Source organism: Lutra lutra, chromosome 15 (genome assembly GCF_902655055.1).
Source record: "Lutra lutra chromosome 15, mLutLut1.2, whole genome shotgun sequence".
Lineage (NCBI taxonomy): Eukaryota > Metazoa > Chordata > Mammalia > Carnivora > Mustelidae > Lutra > Lutra lutra.
The window spans coordinates 30,600,821-30,620,126 of NC_062292.1; the positions used below are offsets into that span (position 1 = coordinate 30,600,821).

General features: G+C 46.5%; 1 protein-coding gene across 4 annotated transcripts; it reads right to left on the reverse strand.

The window, feature by feature from the left end:
• Positions 1 to 1,297: 1,297 nt before the first annotated feature.
• CNIH4 (cornichon family AMPA receptor auxiliary protein 4) lies at positions 1,298 to 19,286 on the reverse strand. 4 transcript variants are annotated; one of them, XM_047703804.1, is made up of 5 exons: positions 19,126 to 19,285; positions 15,629 to 15,697; positions 11,109 to 11,221; positions 5,068 to 5,208; positions 1,298 to 1,930 (listed from the first exon to the last, which is right to left on the reverse strand). In XM_047703804.1, exons 1-5 carry the CDS (start codon positions 19,192 to 19,194, stop codon positions 1,903 to 1,905), a joined length of 420 nt encoding a protein of 139 aa, XP_047559760.1. In that variant the 5' UTR covers positions 19,195 to 19,285; the 3' UTR covers positions 1,298 to 1,902. The 4 variants fall into 4 exon arrangements, with proteins under 4 accessions (XP_047559760.1, XP_047559761.1, XP_047559762.1 ...); XM_047703807.1 differs by lacking the exon at positions 1,298 to 1,930 and adding an exon at positions 9,967 to 9,968 and having other exon boundaries at positions 5,068 to 5,159; positions 19,126 to 19,286; XM_047703805.1 differs by lacking the exon at positions 5,068 to 5,208 and having other exon boundaries at positions 19,126 to 19,286.
• Between the last annotated feature and the right edge of the window lie 20 nt (positions 19,287 to 19,306).

Genomic DNA, 19,306 nt, shown 5'->3' on the forward strand with positions numbered 1-19,306 from the left:
AGATCCCAAGGACACATCCAGCCTCCCTTCCCTCTAAGCAGCAGTGAGACAGAAGGAACCGGAAGGTCGCTGCAGGGTTCCCCTCAAGGGAAAGCACAGAGCATGAATCCCTGGCACCTTAATCCCAGCTCTTGAAGTCCGTGCTTCTCCCCTCTTTTCATCATTTATACAGGTACCCTGAGAAAATACAAATGCTAGTCACCCCATCTCCTGGCTTTGATGCAGACAAGCAATTCAAGATCGGGGACTTTGTTCCTTTTCAACCACAGTCTGCGTTTCAGCATGGCGGACAGCCTGGGCTTGCCACTTACGTGGCTTTGCGCTCGCCTCCTAGAAGACTCTCCGGGGAAGAGCAAACCCTCCACCACCTTCAGCGGCTGGCAGCGACCTGTCTCTCAGCTCTTGGGACTGAAGTCCCCCCCATGGCTTCACGGCTTCAAAACCCTGAGCAGAGCCTTGCGGGCACTGGAGAGGGGGAAAAGCCAGTGAGAGGTTGGTTTGTTTTGGGTTTTTTAAGGCACAAGAAGTTGGCTCCAAAGGAAAAGGTAGGGAAGCCACCCCCGCCCCATCGCCCCAGTCACTTCCATGTTGTAGCTGCTTGGCTCTGGGCATCAGCTACACCCACCACCAGGAGGAGGGGCTTAGGAGGCCCTGGAGGCCGACAGCCACAGTTTCCCTCATCTACCGGTCCCCATTCTGCCACATGCGGCCAGCTGCGGGGCCCTTCTATCCAGGGAGTCAGGCTAATCAGTCTTGGGACTTCTGCCCAGGCCGTTTGTGGAGTCCTGGACGGAAAGGACACGTGGCGTCTGACCTCTTGGTGACCCCACACCTTGCATAGCTGCCCACTCCTGCCCGGACATGGGTAACTCCCTCGGATTCTGCCATGAAACAGCCGTGTTCGACCTCGAGGCCAGGGCTCCGGATGGGACACCAGGGCAAGAAGCAGGACCGAGAATCAATAGCTGGGTCACGCTGCCCGGCAAACAGAGCCCAAGAGCTCAACACTCACGCCCAGCCCAAGAGCAGGCCCGGCTCCAGGGAACAGAGTTTGGCTGGGGAGCGCCATGTCCGTGAGACGGCCTGTCCCTGGTCGCAGAGTGGACATGGGCACGGCGGGACAGAGGCGGCGCGGTAATGGCTCCGTGGTCACTTGGTGACCGAGCTATTCCTGCTCTAATCTGATAAGCATCTTCTACCAAATCACCTCTCCAAACCCATCAGGCAATGTATCTGAGACCAGAATAGGTTTGAAGGTGATTTTGAAGGCAGTGGCTTTAAATGAAAATTCTTGATAAAATTTTGAATTTTTGATTTATTTTCCTTTCTAGAAGCAGGAATTACATCGTACCTGGACAAATGGCTTATGGGGTTTCACAGATTCTGCAAAGAAAGATATATTTTTTGAAATGCCATTTTCTGTTAACATTCTTGTGAAAAGACTTTGAGCTGACAGTCCCATACATCTTTATACTGAATTAAATCCACAAAGCCGCCGCAAGAGGGATATCTCTCTTCCTCTGCCCAGATCAACAGCACTGCTCTGCACTCTGCCTTCTCAGCAGAGCGTCTGGAGGGCTTTCCCTTTGATGTGTGTCCTTTGTTTCTCTGGTGCACGAGGCTGGCGTGGTGCTCCCACCGCTACGTACGGATGACAATCTTCAACACACAGACGATGAGGAGTGGGTCAGGGTTTGGGCTAAAGTTGAGAACCAGAAATCTACAAAAACTCAATTCGTGTTTTTTAAATACTTTATATGGTAAAAATACAGCAAAAATATTTTTCTTTTGTTCAAAGAGGAAAAAATATACTGCTATGGTCACGGTTCTGAGGAGGAGTTCGGCTGCCTGTGGCTCCCGGGCTGCGCGCTGCAGACGGACTCGGGCGCAGCTCCTCGGGCTTCAGTCGTTTATCAAAGCTAAAATCATACTGTGGAGAGAAGAGACGAGTGTTAACTAGCGTCTCCCGAGCACAGTGCCCACGGGGTCTGCTCTGTCCGGGCTCAGGTCTCCGAGGCTCAGCAACCACTGGCACGTTTTTTTAAAAAAAAGAGTATCTACTTAGGGCCTCTCAAAGCCCCGACTTTTTTCACGTAACCAAAATAAATAAATAACAGGGGAAGGGGTGGCAGCGTAACCCTAAAACCGGTGTTGGGCTATAGCTCAGAAGCAGCCACGGCCAGAAAACAAACCAAAATTAGTTGTCTAGCCGGACCTCACACATGCCGTCCCGAGGACTGAGCACAGATCCCTGTCCCCCTGGGACGCCCCTGCACAAACTGCACAGCGGCCGGGAAGGCGGGCTCAGGACTCGCCCCTGCAGGCACTGAGCACTGAGCTTAGCGGCACCCCACTTTTGCGCCAGGCTCTGTGCGGCCCCCCAGGCGCCATGTCGGGACCGTGGCAGTTACCCAGTACACTCTGCTAAAACCACCATGGCCAACAGTGGCGACAGGACCGCCATCATGTCCTTGTACTGATGTCAGCCTGGCTGTGCTAAGAGCAGAGGACCAGAACACAGAGCACTAATGGTGTCCTTACTTGTCCAAGTTCCACCACATCAGTGTACACCACGCACAGCACAAACTAACACTCTGGAAAGATGTTCGCACGTTAAAGTTAGGTCAGCACAAACCCAAGTGCTTTATGTGTGTTATCTCATTGAGTCCAGATCATGACCCAGTGAGGTAGGTACTGGTTACAATCCCATTTCCAGACGAAGACACTGAGGTACAGAGAGCTTCAGAAACTAGCCCTGGGTCACAGAGTAAGTGGCCAGGCCCAGCCTGCACTAGGCCGGCACCCAACCCAACACCAATGGCATGGGCTCCAGCACTCTCTAAGAAGATGGGTATTTCCCCCTCTAATTCCATGGGATAAACCCTGAGCGTCCACCACGCAGCAGGTGACCCAGAGAGGACCATCTGGAGGGCCTGGATGACTGGGAATAAAGCCACCAGATGCAGGAGCAGCCCCGAGAGGGAGAAAGTGTGACCAGCGTGTCCTCTGAGACTGCTCCATCATCCAGGGCGCAAGCTGCGGGTGACAACCAGGGGTGAGGCCTCAGCAAGGTGGAAGACACGACAAGTTCAGAACGCAAGGCAAGAAAGAGGGATGTGGTGTCTCCCAAATCAGCCTCGAAGGCTGCCTACATAACACTTGGTTGTGTGGGGTCCCCCTCAACCTGCCCCAGCAGCACCCCAACCCCTCCGCCCACTTCCAGTCCCGTCCCACTGCCGTGAAGCCAACCACCACCCACCCGGAGACACGTGCACACTTTCAAATCCCAGGACTTGGCGTCTATTAGGCAGGATCCTCCTCCGAGACCCCGCATCCCCCAACCACCACACCCTCGCAGGGCTCTACTGTCACCAACACTGCTTCAAGCCCTACCCACAGCCTCTCTCTCTGGCAGCCCAGACACCTTCAGGTAGTTTCATGTTACAAAGTCAGAAAGGGGTGTGTCATTGTGTTACTAGTACATTTCTTTGCTCTTTATTCTTCACCTTTAAAGTAAGGATTGAAAATTAAACACGTAAAATGTGAGGTGCGGTATGAGGATCAGAAAACGATACCAGTGTGCTTTTTTTATCCCAGTTTTTAAATTATTTTTATCAATATTTAAATCCAAGGTAGTTAACATAGATGTCTATAGATATCAATGTATCTAAATGTCTATAAATTCTTTTTTTTTTTAAGATTTTATTTATTTATTTGATAGATCACAAGTAGGCAGAGAGGCAGGCAGAGAGAGAGGAAGAAACAGGCTCCCTGCTGAGCAGAGAGCCCGATGTGGGGCTCGATCACAGGACACTGAGATCATGACCTGAGCCGAAGGCAGAGGCTTAACCCACTGAGCCACCCAGGCAACCTCTTTCTTTTTTTTAAGTAACTTCTATTGCCCAACATCCCTGCTTTTCTATATTTTAAAAACCAGGACAGGGGCCCCTGGCTGGCTCAGTTGGTAGAGTGTGGGACTTTTGATCTCAGGGCCAGGAATTAATGCCCCATACTGGGCATAGAGATTACTTTTTTAAAAAAATTAATGATAATATATAAAAATTAATAATTCTTTTAAAAAATTAAGAAAAGCAAATATGACCAATAATGAAAACTAAAGACTCCAACCTAATTTCAGTCCAAATCTAAGTTTGTGGATGGACTAAGCCCAGTGAAAGGATTTTAGAAAGCCTGCTTTATCAGGCAGACAAATGGCTCAGACTTCAAAACTCTTTCAGACAAAACAGTAATTTTTAAAAATTGCCATCTCTATGCAGTTTCTAATTACTGGAACCCTCTGAATGATAGAAATTTAGCTCAACATAAGTTCTTCCTAAGAATCCTCATGCCTGTGTGAAAATTTAAATTTACCTAGGGAAAAGAATAGGCATGATCTAGGTAAGCTTGCATACAAAGGTTAAGTCTGACTTCTGGCCTCCAAAAGGTTTCATCAAATCATACGCACACAATGATCTTGTTTCTCTTCCTTGCTCTATCCATCGGCCTGGGACAGATAAAGGAGTAAATGGAACGCTTATCTCTACAACACAGTTTAACATGGGACATACGAGGCATCCCATGTCTGAGGGCCAGTCCCTGCTGGTGGCCCTCATGTCCCATGTGCCGCGACTAGAAGGCTGACGTGGTTCCACCAGAATGGGCCGCCAGGGATGCTGGTGAGGCAGTGCCATGCTCAGGTCCTCACCACGGACAAAGACCAGGCCAACTCTCAGCTCTCCATGCTTGACCCCCAGGAGACCCACAGCGGGCCAGTCTCCAGGAGACTCATGATCAGCTCATGATCAGCAGTGAGGCCTAGACACAGGAAGAAGAGAAAGCACAAGACGGCCTCGGAGCCAAGGCATAACGAACGCCACAGAGTAGCTCCACCGCAGGTCCCACGACACACGGATTCAATGACACATACAAAATGCACACAGCCACCAGAATTCTGCAGGATCCCCCGAAGCTCTGCGTCGCCCACACTAAGGCCAACAGGCCAGTGGCACCTCACCCAAGAGCAGGCATTGCATACACGGAAACGCCGCAAGGCCTCTTTAGACTCACCTATAAAGATACATGAAGAAACAGAGCAGGTGGAAGCCGAGCTTGATCATGGCTTCCTTCATGTGTGACTTCAGCTGCCCCCGGTTGTGTATCTCCGTCGGATCAAACACTCCCATGTTCCCACTCGGCACCATAATGAATCTGGTGTGCACACATTAGAGAGAAATCAGATCATCAGTATAAATACTCAAAAGTAAGTATCCAGTAAGAGCCAACCTTGAAAAGTGAACCAATCGTAGCAGCCTTAAGTCCAGACCATATGGGGACAGGGTGCCACGTGGTTTTCCTTTGAAAGATATACTTGTTAATTTGTACTGCAATTTCCTGCTCTCTGAAAAAAATATAATGACACGCTAGAGAAGGATACTTTATGATCGAGACCCTTTTACCTACCCATAGAAAACTCCTAATCTGGTCAATACCTACATCCATTTTCCACCAGACACATAAAGGGGACTCCAAACCAAACCAATCTTACCAAGTTCTTAGAAACTTCTTTATCTACAAAGTTCTAAAATAATAAATGCAACATCTTTTATTAATTCATGAGAGAGAGCATGTGCAGAAGCAAGCAAGGAGAGAGGCAGATGGAGAACGAGAGGGAATCTCAAGAACACTCCACACTGAGCAGAGCCCAACTGAAGGCTTGATCCCACGACCCGGAGACCGTGACCTGAGCCGAAACCAGAGTCAGACGCTTAACTGGCTGAGCCACCCAGGCACCCCTGAGGCAACATCTTTAGAAGAAGTAGTGACAAACATAATTATTCCCATTTCACAGAAGACAGTGAGAGAGTCTGTGTCCGGATTCGAGCCCTCCTCTGTGCTCCTGCTGATCTGGAGATAACACACCTCAGTCTGCAGGTTTATAAATGGCGCCCAGCTTATAAGCACAATTTAGAGAAGAAAGAACGGAAATGCAAGTGCCTCCACGGTGAAGACAGAACTCCTCTTCAGTTAAGAGTCAACACCTGATGTCTAAGTTTATGGAAGTCTTAACAAAAACAGACCGAATTCAAGCTATTATTAAATAATGATAACCTGATGAGCCAAGAATGTACTTTTTATAGCGGCAGAGGCCTGGCCACAGTGGGACACGAGGGGGCACCTCCTTCTGACTCCGAACCAATTCCACCCAGTGTTCCCACACACTCAGAAGAGTTCAACTGTTTTTAAAAAACCCTGAAGAGGGGCACCTGGGTGGCTCAGTGGGTTAAGCCGCTGCCTTCGGCTCAAATCATGATCTCAGGGTCCTGGGATCAAGCCCCGCATCGGGCTCTCTGCTCGGCAGAGAGCCTGCTTTCTCTCTCTCTCTGCCTGCCTCTCTGCCTACTGGTGATCTCTCTGTCAAACAAATAATAAATAAAATCTTAAAAAAAAAAAAAATCCTGAAGATTCTATGTTCAACATACCATGGAATATTTAAGGCTTTCATATTTATTTCATGTCATCGTGTATGTCACAGTCTTCTTCCCCAAATGATTCCCTTTCCAAGTGAGGAAATCGGGCCACTTCGGGAGGGTCCAGCAATGTAAGTGTAGGCAGCGACACCCAGACTACGCCACTAGTGCAACAATGAGTCCCAACCTTGCATTGTCCCTGAATCCTTCCTGCCACACACACAGTTTCTCAACAACAACTTCTGTGAAACCAAATGTCCCTGAGTCCCACAAATCTGAAACTCTCCCCCAAATCTTGCAGCCCATCTAGAGCTGAGTGGAGGGTCTGACCCGTGAGTGTCCCGACAACATCTCAGCTCTGTCTCTGATAAGTCTTGTCCTCCTCTGATGTCCAGGTCACCTAGCAGCACTGTCACCATTTACCAGGTGGTCCTCACAGACTCTCTCTGCCCCACCCTTCCCCTCCCTCCTCGTCCTGCTTCCACAGAAGTGGTCTTTCCACATTCCTGCATCCCAACCCTGCTCCAGCTGCACAGTCTCAGCCCAGACTCTGAACGGGCTTCCCTACCCTCCTGGCTCTTCTCCACCATCCAATCGATACTAAACGATGCTTCCAGAAAAGTCTTCGCAAAGATATTTCATCAATTTACCTACTCAAAACAGTCAAAGAGGATACATGAATGGCTACTAAGCACATTAAAAGGTCCTCAATTCCCTTAGTCATTAGGCAAATGTAAATCAAAACCACAGTGAAACACCGCACCCAGCAGGATGGGCAAATTAAAAGACCCGGAGTGCCTGGCTGGCTCAGGTGGAAGGGCACACGGCTCTTGACCTCTGGGTCATGAGTTCGAGCGCTACGCTGGGTGTGGAGAGGACTTAAATAAAAACACACAACAACAGCTTGGTGAGGACGTGGAAATGATGGAACCCTCACACACACAGCTGGCGGGAAGGTAAACCGGCACAGCTGCTTCTGAACATCTAGGCAGTTCCTCCAAAGTTGAAACAAAGTTACCAGAGACCCCAGCAAGTCTACTCCTAGGAAAAATGAAAATGGATCTCCACACAAACACATGCACATGAATGTTCATGGGAGAATTACTCTTAACAGCCAAAAACAAACAATTCAAATGCCCATCCAGTGCAAATGGACACACAAAATGTAGTTTACCCATACAGCAGGCTATCATTCAGAAACACAACGGAGTGAAGAACGGACATCAGCCACCCACAGATGGATCTTGCAAACACGACAGCGAGTGAGAAAAGCCTGCCACAAAAGAGCGCGTACTGAACTCTCCTCTAGGATGCATCTGTGTGGAATTGGTCATCTTGGGCGACAGAAAGTAGAGGGTGGCTGCTGAGGGCCTGGGGAGGGGAGGGCAGGAAGGAGCGGCCACTAATGGGTAGAGGGGACTTTCCTTTGGAGTAATAAACCTGTTCTAAAATAGACTGTGGTGATGGCTGCTGAAATCTCTACACATTCTAAAAACATATTGAAAAGAATACTTTAAATGGGTGAACTTGGGGTGCCTGGGTGGCTCAGTTGGTTAAACGACTGCCTTCGGCTCCGGTCATGATCCTGGAGTCCCAGGATCTAGTCCCGAATCGGGATCCCCGTTCAGCGGGTAGCCCGCTTCTCCCTCTGACCTCTCCCCTCTCACGCTCTCTCTCATTCTCTCAAATAAATAAAAAAAATAAAATCGAAACGGGTGAGCTCCACGCTACCAGTACTCATATTTATATACCAACTCCATGGACCAAGATTCTGTGTGACCCATCCCGTGCTTCATCTGCTCCCACTCATCTCTGTGACTGCCGCCAGATGCGTCCTTAAATCTGCCCTGCACGTCTGCCTCCTGGTTTCCCTTCCAGCCCTCCCCACCTCTAACACGCCCAGGGGGAACCCCTCACCCACCCTGCACAGCTCCACTCATACAAGCTCTCCACAAGCGGCCCAAGCGCAGCCATTCGCCTCTCTTCCCAGCCAGAGTTCCCCACCGCTCCTCCGGCACCTCAGTCCACCTCGAACTGAACTAGTGTTTACTGTCATCCTATGTTTTGCCTCTTTGTACTGCGGCAGAGTCCATTTCAGATCTCTGCAGCCCCAAAAGCAAAAAGCGCAGACGTCTGAAAAGAGGAAACAAGCCATCTGTTGATTTTTTTTAACCTTTTTTTATTTTCTGTTTTAAAAAGATTTTATTTATTTGACAGAGAGGGAGAGGGAGAGAGCGAGTGCACACAAGCAGGGGGAACAGCAGAAGGAGAGGGAGAAGCAGACTCCCCACTGGGAGACCAATGTGGGACTCAATCCCAGGACCCTGGGATCAGGACCTGAGCCGAAGGTAGATGCTTAACCAACTGAGCCCCTCAAGCTTTCTAAAGAGAAGGTAAATCTGTGAACAACCATCATCAGGGCAATAAACCCACACGATCTCTATGATGACAGGGAACAGAAGCCATGGACTCTATCGCCCTCCCCATTAAAACCTCGCAGAGCCTCCTGCTACAGTCCGTCCTCTGCACAAAGCAGCTGCACTCAAGCCTGCTCTTCCTCTGGCACCTGCTCGGGGCCTGCAGAGGAATGATGGGGTGCGCTGAGGTATGGCTAAGATCCAGCCTCAGAGGGTCCCACTCTCACTCCCCAGTTCATGTTCTGCTCGGAGGGACCCCAGAGGCATGGAGCTGTGCACCAGGTCTACGCGGACCTGCACCTCAGTAGGTGGGTGTGAAGCACATGCTTCTCGCTGAACTCAGGTCAGGGGGTTGGACTATGGGATGACCACAGGAGAGCAAAAAGAAACTGGAAAGAAAAATTAAATCTTTCCCTCCCAAAAAAAAGGTACGGAGATTTAAACTCTCTTCCGTAGCTCAGGTTCTAATCTCATGATCTTTATGTATAAATTCATCCCCCCAAATCCACTCACTTCCTCATCCTCAGGCCTTCCGTTACCATGTACTCCCTAGCCTCTTTCCACCCCTCCTTTATTATTTTCTTTGTCATTCTTACTCTAACTGCACTTTAAATTTTTTTTTTTAGATTTTATTTATTTGAGAGAGAATGAGTGAGAGAGAGCATGAGAGAGGAGAAGGTCAGACAGAGAAGCAGACTCCCCAAGGAGCTGGGAGCCCAATGCGGGACTCGATCCTGGAAGTCCGGGATCATGACCTGAGCCGAAGGCTCAACCAACTGAGCCACCCAGGCGCCCTCTAACTGCACTTTTAAAAACTGAGAGGTATGGGGCATCCAGCTGACTCAGCTGGAAAAGCGTGTGACCCCTGATCTTAGGGTCATGAGTTCGAGACCCACATGTGGTACAGAGATTACTAAACATAATAAATTAACTTTAAAAAAATTAATAAACTTTTAAAAAATGAATAAAAATTTAAAACCACAAGTCAAGATCAGCTGATGATTTTACCCCAAAACTAGATAAAAGTAGAAAAAAAACCACAGAAAACCAAACAAACCTAAAAATTTAGCAGAACAGCAAACTACTAAAAATAATCTTAGGTTTGCCAAGATTTCCCACAGTTCTTCAAAGAAAATACATACTGTCTGTACAAGTGCTCAACTATAATATCACATCCAATAAGGGTTTACACCAAGCTTTTGAAAAGCTTCCTAAATTCATTAAGTTAGAATTCTGACATTATCTAGTCTGCAGACTTTAAAATGAAAGTCTTTCTGGAGCATTCCAGATATACTCTAATTAAAACCTGCAGATATAAATAACAAGAATCTGGGGCGCCTGGGTGGCTCAGTGGGTTAGGGCCTCTGCCTTCGGCTCAGGTCATGATCCCGGGGTCCTGGGATCGAGCCCCACGTTGGGCTCTCTGCTCAGCGGGGGGAGCCTGCTTCCCTTCCTCTTTCTCTGCCTGCCTCTCTGCCTACTTGTGATCTCTGTCTGTCAAATAGATAAATAAAATCTTTTAAAAAATAAATAAATAATAAGAATCTTACATTCTCAGGCTTTTGATCATTCTTTTTTTTTTTTTTTAAACAAGATCTTCTGGTGTTTTTTTTTTTTAAGATTTTATTTATTTATTTGACAGAGATCACAAGCAGGCAGAGAAGCAGATAGAGAGAGAGGAGGAAGCAGGCTCCCTGCTGAGCAGAGAGCCCGATGCAGGGCTCGATCCCAGGACCCTGAGATCATGACCTGAGCCGAAGGCAGCGGCTTAACCCACTGAGCCACCCAGGCGCCCCGGTATTTTTTTTTTTTTAAGGCTTTTTTATTTGACAGCGAAAGAGAGCACAGCTTGATCCCAGGACCCTGGAATCATGACCTGAACTGAATACAGCTGCTTAACGCACTGAGCCACCCAGGTGCCCCAACTTTGGATCATCCTTAATGGAAACCACCACACAATTCCTTAGACAACACAACTAAACATTCCGTATCATTTAAATTTATACCTGTAAATCTGTGTTTTTACCACAAGAGTAGACCATGCAAATTGTTACTTGCCCAGCATACCAAAGAAAGTAAAAATGTATTCTGAGTTAATGTAGCATTCTGCGGTCATTTATTTCATGACTGGCACATATTTTATTGCAGAACAAAAAGCTATTACTTTTTCTTAAATGTTTCTTTAAATTGCCATGACGCAAAGCTGTAAACAAACTATACTCACCGATATATATTCCAAGTGGCAACAGGCAAGTTGAGAAGGAAGATGAACCAGTGCAGTGAAACGAGCATTAATACTGTGACGATGGTGTGGCCAATCAACTCTGGAATTACCCACTGCAAGGGAAGAACACAGTATTATATCTGCCACTGTTCTCTTCCTGAATGCACCTGTTATTTGAAGTTAAATCAATGAATACACAGAGAATTTACAAGCTCATGGTTCAAGATTATTTTTAGATTCAGATGACCCAGATATGCATACTGCAGAAACTGCATACCCCATGCAATACATCAGGGCACAGTTTAAAAATAACGCCCTTAAATTTCAATTACGTTTTAAAGGTTCAGATTCATTCACGAAGGAGGCATGAATGACAACTAGGGGGAAAATGGAGTATCATTTACTTTCTATTCCAACGTCTATGCTAAAGCCTCTTACTCTAATTTGGGGTGGTTTATATCCAGATATATAATGCCTTACAAGTCAGAATATCAATCTTAAACATCTTACAATCTCCAGAATCCTGAAGGAAATCATCTCTCTCTCTCTCTCTCTCTCTCTCTCTCTCACACACACACACACACACACACACATACACACATACACACGCACACACAGGTTCTTTAACAGCTCACATTAACAGCTCAAAGTTGAGCAAATGTGGTAATGAACCAAGATGTCAGCTACTGGCCGGGCAGTACCCACTGCCCTCTGTGCTCCCCTTGTCAACTGTGCGACACTAGTTCTCCTGCACAAGAGAGCTATTTCAGCAGGTCCTCCATTCACCAGTAATCTTCCTCCCCTAAGAATAGAGGTTTTTCTTCTAAAGGAAGTTAATATATTCATGCAGACACAAACTGGTAATCTGCACTTGCAGAAATGAGAAAAACTCAAGAGAGGTTAAGTAATTTGCCCAGGGTTACAAAGCTACTTAGTGGTAGAACAATACAGTGTAAGCCCAAACCCACCGGCCCCAGGGCTCTCTGCATTAAGATTTTAGAAACTTGTTTTTATAAACAAAAAGGGGATTTGCTAGGCCTTAGACCTAATATGAAATCAACAGGAACTTTTTATATGTAATACAGATTTTTTAAAGTGTAACCAATTGCGCCTACTGCTGACAAGTGTGAGCTGCAGAGTCAAACCTGGAGTGTAATTCATCCTCTAGCCTCCTGATGAGTTTAGCAATCTTAGGAAGGTCGTCTGCCCTTTGTGAGCCACGACTTTCTCATCAGACTCTCATCTGTAATGCAGAGCTGACGATCCCTGCTGCACAGAATTAGGGAGAGCAGGCAGCTCCCCTCTCTCTGTGCCCTCTGTCCACACAGCAGGAGCTTCCAAACTCTATTTCTTACCTTGTTTTCCATAGACCAACTGGAAGCAAAAGTTTTAGGAGGCAATACTTAACAAGATGATGCTTGCTTTACTTACTTTCAACCAAGCCCTATGTTTTCATACTCTTTCCTCCTTAGCGATGTGCTGTTCTTCCCCTAATCAGTACTAGGTTTATGGCCCCCCAGCAGGAGCCTGGAAAATTCTCCCCTGGAGTAACTTAACAGTACAAGAGAGAACACAGACAAAACAACTGCCCTTCGGGTACCCCAACAGAAGTCCAGGAAGATACCAATTACCTGACAGTGGAGTCTGTCTCCCAACTGGCCAGCAGCCTGGAGCTCACACGGAGCTTCCCGTGAGCATTTCAGGGCTTTACCCTTGCATATGGACAGACAGCCAGTACCAAAAATTGAGGAACGCCTCCAATTTGAGAGGGGGGGGAACACAGGGGTAAAGGAGCTTGGATACATCTTGGATACATGGAGGAAGCAGAAGGAAATTTTAAAAACCATGAAATCAAGATTCTCAGAGAGCTAAGAAACTCAAACTTGAATGAAGAAGACAACAAGCTCTTAGAAACAAAAACCTGACGTAAAATGGTGTGCACCCTAGAAAATCAGAAGGGAAAGCACAGGGAATCCTGAAACAAAAAGGTAGGGAAAAAAACATAAAATTTTAAAAACAGAACAGCAGATAATCCAGCAGATGAATTATCCAGTTGTTGAAAAAGAAGGGGAGGGAAAGGGGTGTGTGTGGGGGTGGGGGGCACACATTATCAAAGAAAGAAGAGATGTGTCAGGTTGAAAGAGCCACAGGAGGTGGAAACAGCACATGAAAAAAGCCTCAGGGAAGGCAAGAAAGGGGAAGCCCTGCAAAATGCCCAAACCCCAAGGATAAAAGAAAGATTCTAAAACTTCTGGAGAGAACAAGGAAAAGAAAAGACCGGGGGGGGGGGGGGGGGGGGTCACATCAAAAGGTAAAAAATCGAAAGGGCATCATACTGCCCCATGTGAATGACACTAGAAGTCAGGAGACGACTGACCAGTGTCTTTCAAACTCTGACAGAGAATCTTCGCCAACCTTGAAGGAACGCTTTGCTCAGAGAAACTACTGCCCGAGGGTAAGGACAAGACATTTTCAAACAGGCAAGGCCTCCAAATTTAGTCCCCATGTACCATATCTCAAGAAGCTACTCCAGCAAAACAGAACAGTAGACCAGAAGGGAGACATGACTTCCAAGGAGGGCCCAGACCAGGTATCCCAGGATGCGGGCTACAGGCAGGCCTGGAAGTGGCCAGTCCAGACCACAGCAAGAGGAAAGTGGTGTCAGGAAGAAAGGTCACCTGGAAAAGAGCTCCCCTGATAGATTATTTTAATGTTTGACCCATGTAAAAAACAGTACAGAAAAACTTTAAAGATGTATCGGAAAAGACTTCGTAACAGGTAAGTGAAAACTAAGGAAATTTTAAAAACGTAGCAATTAACACTGAGAAAGAGAAAACTATCCAGAAAAACACAAAAGAAAGAAAAATATGATGACTGTCCTATCATGAGGCTCAATACTAAAAAAGATTTAGCATGTTATTTTAACACTACATAGTAACAATGTAAACACTGAATATCAATTTAACCCAAAAAGGAAAATAGGAGAGGTGATGTTCAGAGGAGGAGGTACCTAAGAACTAAATCTATCATATTGCCTCAGAAGTCAATAGGGGATACTTAAAATGATAAATCAAGAAAGAGCAGTTCGAGTATATAAAAGAAATATGGGCATAAATATAAGAAAAAAATTAACAGCTCAAGTGTGGAAATCAGCTTCCCCTAAAAAGTATGACAGATATGATTCAAAGGGGTCAGACAGGGACTGCTATTTTTCAGTGTAAGATTTATAATATCTTTGACTAGTTGTGTGCAAATATTACCTTCACAAAAATAAAATTTTACATTAAAAAAATGACTTAACTTCAAATTGAAGGGGTAATTTTCTCAGCAGAAAAATCCAGGTAATCTTATCTTTGCATTTCAATTTTTATTTTTATAAAAGAAAACCCAATTAAATGCCCCCTAAAATATTGCATAAGCAAGAAATATAAAAAGAAATACAACCCAGCTGGTAAGATATATATTTAATCATTCTTGTGAAAGCGAGGAGGACTGAAACTAATATAATATGGATTACATCTCAATTTTTTTAGAAGTCTTTAAGTACAGCAGATACATACAAAATCTTTTATTTAAAATCTGTCATTATATTAAGCCATGTTCCAGAAAATTCAAAATAAAGAAAACAAGAGGAGTATCGTTTACTAGAAATTTTAATTTTAATTTTTTAATTTTAATTTTAATTTCCACATGTGACTTTTTCCCCTCGTTAAGTAGATGAAGAGGTGAAAAGACACACAGAATGATGTTTAGGTCAAGCCAAAAACACCTCTCGGTATTTAGTGAATTGTTAACATGAACTTTTATCCAGAAAGCTCTTCTGTCTGCTCAGCCCATAAAATGAATCAGGACTAACTGGTTTTCCTCCATGCAGACAACACTGCAACTCAGAGTACTCTTAGCAACATCAAGTTCTGACTATTTACCAAAGGTAAAATGGCCTTGAAACAAACCAACTCATTAATTCTATTTTTCAGCAAAGCCACGAAAAGAAGATTGTCTTTTATGCAACAAAAAGGACTGAGGTTGGGGCACGTGGGTTGAGCCTCTGCCTTCAGCTCAGGTCAGGATCCCAGGGCCTTGGGATAAAGGCTTGCATCGGGCTCTCTGCTCAGCAGGGAGCCTGCTTCCCCCTCTCTCTCTGCCCACTTGTGATCTCTGTCAAATAAATAAATAAAATCTTTAAAAAAAGAAAAAGACTGAAGTTTTTTGTCATGAGCAGGGAGGATGGGTTTAGACACAGAAGACAAAGACAATTACTCTCATAATGAGCCTTTCCCTCGTAAAGTACTGGTGCGCACAGGAAGAAGCACAGTAAAGAAAATTTCCAGGGAGGTCCTCTAGTATAGTTTCATGATCTAAAATACTGCAAAAACACAGCTCTACAAACATTCCAATGAATAAGCAGCAACACACACTTCAAAATCAAATATACATACGTTGGTTATCTATAAGTAATCTCTGACGCAGAAAGTGCAGAACCACCTTCAGCGCCGGAAATAAGTAAAGAAATGTCTTACCTTGTTTAATTTCGAGCAACATGATCTAGCGTTAATGTAATCACATTCTAAATCAGACAATGTAATTATCTGAGGATCAAGATAAGGAATTATAAGGCTTCTTTGAGAACAACAATTTTTAAGTTTCAGACAGAAACCCTAATGCAACGCAGAATGAGATTCGACTTGAAAAGACTGTAGTTATTTCCGTAAAGTTCACTCAATCGACAACTCAATTTTCTGACTTCTGTTCCTTCAAGTTATTTTCACAAAATAATGTTATGCTCAATTCTAAAGAGACCTATATGAGAACATTCAATGGGAGTTCCTAAAAAATCAAACAGTAACTATTAAGAAACAGAAAATAAGGCCTTTAAAAACAATTTAAATGTGAATTTAAACCTGAATTCCCACTAGTACGAAAAGTGTTTCTCTATGACAGATCCATAAACTGTCTTTGAAGACTCAAGATGTGACAAAAGAGTAAGATACAAAACTATCGACACAGGACGGTCATATGTCAGCACTGGCCATGCCTCCTTCAAGATGACCTTTTTTCCTAATACTTTTCACAATCTCCGAAACCTTCCATATTAAACATACTTTCTACTAGAATTAAGCAAAAAATCGTTTTTAGTGCCACATTTAAACTCGTTGAGGACGTGTGACTCGGAAGGAAAAGTCCTCAACGGAGCGATACAAGGCCTGAGATTTGCTGTGAAATGTTCCCACATCCCCTCCCTCCAGGAAAGGAGAAAGCAAAATGCTGAAAATCACTGTTGGTCACAGAAACAGGGGGGTTATTACTCTATGGTCTCTACTTTCATGCTTGAAAATGTCCAATGAAATAAGTAAAAATAAATGTTCTCACCTAAATTCTAAACATTTCCATATGGATATTCTCTCTAACACCTCAACACAATTCAAGTCAAACGCATCATTTTCTCCACAGATTGTCCGCCTCCAAATGTGTTTTCTTTCTGTCGATGCCACAAGCACCATTTGCCCAAGCTCAAAACATGGCAAGTTATTTCTGTCATCTGTTTCATATCCTACAATCAGCCTTCCGCAGGTCTGGGCAATGCCTTCCTCTTCACTCCACCCATGAATTCCCTCCTTTCACCTGCCCACAGTCAGAACTATTTCAAATTCCCCAGTGGTTTACCTTCCAGTCTTTCCCATTTCCAACCCACTCTGCAGATTCATCTTCTTAATACTCCATTTGTTTATGTCAAAAATATTTAGTGGCTAGAGGATAAAGTGAAAGCCTTCCCGCCTTAACACGCAAACTCTTCAAAATCTGTTCTAATCCAGCGTTTCCCATCTGACCTTCTACTACCACCTCAATTAAGTATGTCCTCTCTTTCTTAACCCAGTCATCCAGAAATGCCATAAACACACTTGAATCTTCACCTCTGCCCTGCCTGATTTTGAATTCCACCCATTTCCTTCATGTTTCAAAGTCTGGGAAAACTTCTATCCCTACAGGACCATATTCTACCATTCTACCTCTTGCCTCTAGAATTAAGCTGGTTCAGCTATCCAAAAATACAGTAATATGCTGAATCTCATCAAAAGACACCCTAGGGGCGCCTGGGTGGCTTAGTGGGTTAAGCCTCTGCCTTCGGCTCAGGCTCAGGTCATGATCTCAGGGTCCTGGGATTGAGCCCTGCATCGGGCTCTCTGCTGAACAGGGAACCTGCTTCCCCGCCACTCTCTGCCTACTTGTGATCTCTGTCAAATAAGTAAATAAAATCTTAAAAAAAAAAAAAACAAAAAAAAAACCCTAAATGTACCTGATTGTCTAAGTCAAATATTCCACCTAACGTTTTTTCCATACACACAAATTGGTACAAGCCACGCCCATTTTAAATTATCAAGCCTAGTTTCCAAACTGCAAACACAGAAATTCATGTTTCATTTCTCTGTAAGTCCCAGTTCCTTAGGCCACAAGAGGGGCAAAGGTCGTCAAAACTTGGCCCTGTGATTTTGCCCTTTCAGTTCACCAAACCCAATAAAACTCAAGGTTCTCCCTTGACTGACTGTCTCATTGATACAGCATGTGAACCTTGATCTTGGGGTTGTGAATTCCAGCCCCAGCCTGCTGCTACACAGATTACTTAGAAATCTTAAAACAGGGCGCCTGGGTGGCTCAGGTCATGATCCCAGGGTCCTGGAATCGAGTTCTGCATCGTTGCTCTCTGCTCCACGGGGAGCCTGCTTCCTCCTCTCTCTCTGCCTGCCTCTGTGACTACTTCTGATCTCTGTCAAATAAATAAATAAAATCTTTTAAAAAAAATCTTAAAACAAAACAAAACCAACTCAAAGTTCTCCTCATTAGAATTCATCAGTTCGGGACCCCTGGGTGGCTCAGTTGGTTGAGCAGCTGCCTTGGGCTCAGGTCATGATCCCAGTGTCCTGGGATCGAGTCCGCATCGGGCTCCTTGCTCGGCGGGGAGCCTGCTTCTCCCTCTGCCTCTGCCTGCCATTCTGTCTGCCTGTGCTCGCTCTCTCTCCCTCTCTCTCTGACAAAAAAAAAAAAAAAAAGAATTCATCAGTTCAAGTAAAAAGTGCAGCTGAAGTGGGGCGGGGGAGGCAAGCACCGTGCTGGGGGCTGAACCCTTGTACACACCCAGAGCTGGGAAGTAAAATGTCCCTTTGTAAAGATAAGAAACCCCAGGCGGAGAGAGGTGAAGCACTGTGCACAGCAAACATCTAGTAAAGCAAGGGGTCCTGACTGCAAATTCTGTCCCTCTCCTCTCCAACAGACCGCCCGACTACAATACAGCGTGAGGTCACGCTGACAGCTCACGCTACAAACATCCTAAAGCCGGGATACTCTGGCAAAAAGTTTACTTCCATCAGAAAGCACTGAGAGTGAATTCCAAGGAAAGAAAAACCATGCAATTCCGCGTGTTTGTTTCCTAATTTCCTAAACTTAAACTGGAGGGTGCACTGGGGGACGACCCAGATTGGATGCAGGGTGCGGATCCAACCCTCGCGCGCGCTGGCCTGGACGCCAGTCTGAGGACCAGCACAGGAGCAAGTCTTCCGTGCGGGCGCCGTTTCGGCACAGACACACGGGCACCGGGCCCCGCACGGTCCCCAGCAGAGGGCTGCTCCGGCCCCAGCCCCGGCGGGTCCCGCAAAACGCCCACGTCCCAGGAGGGGCCAGGCCGCCAAGGCCCCGGTGCCACGACAAGGGCGGCGGTGGCTGTCTCCCACAGAGACCAGAGCCGGCACGTCGCATGCGCTCGCCCGGGACCCCAGCGTCCCCCGCGGCCCCGCCAGGGAGGCCCACCGCCCGGCCGCTCGGAGCGGGGCCGGTGCGCGGGGGCGGCAGGAGCGGCGGGCTTCCCGATGGCCCCCCCTCGCTGGGCCGTCGTTCCTCCCCGCCCTGGTCCCGGTCCCGGTCCCGAATGGGCCGCCTCGCCCCCGCGCACCTGCCCCGCCCCGCCTCAGCCCCGTCTCCCGGGCACCGGGCTCGGCCGGCCTCCGCCCGCCTCAGGCAAGGATACGAAGTACACCGAGAGGAAGATAAGGGCGCAACAGTCGAGGAGAGAGAAGACGAACACCACCGCCTCCATCCTCCGCCGCCGCCGCCGCCGCCGCTCCTTCCGTCAAACCGGCTCCGGCGCCCGCCGCGCCCGCCCGCCCCTGATAGGCCCTCGCCCAGGCCGCTGGGGCGCGTAGTGCGGA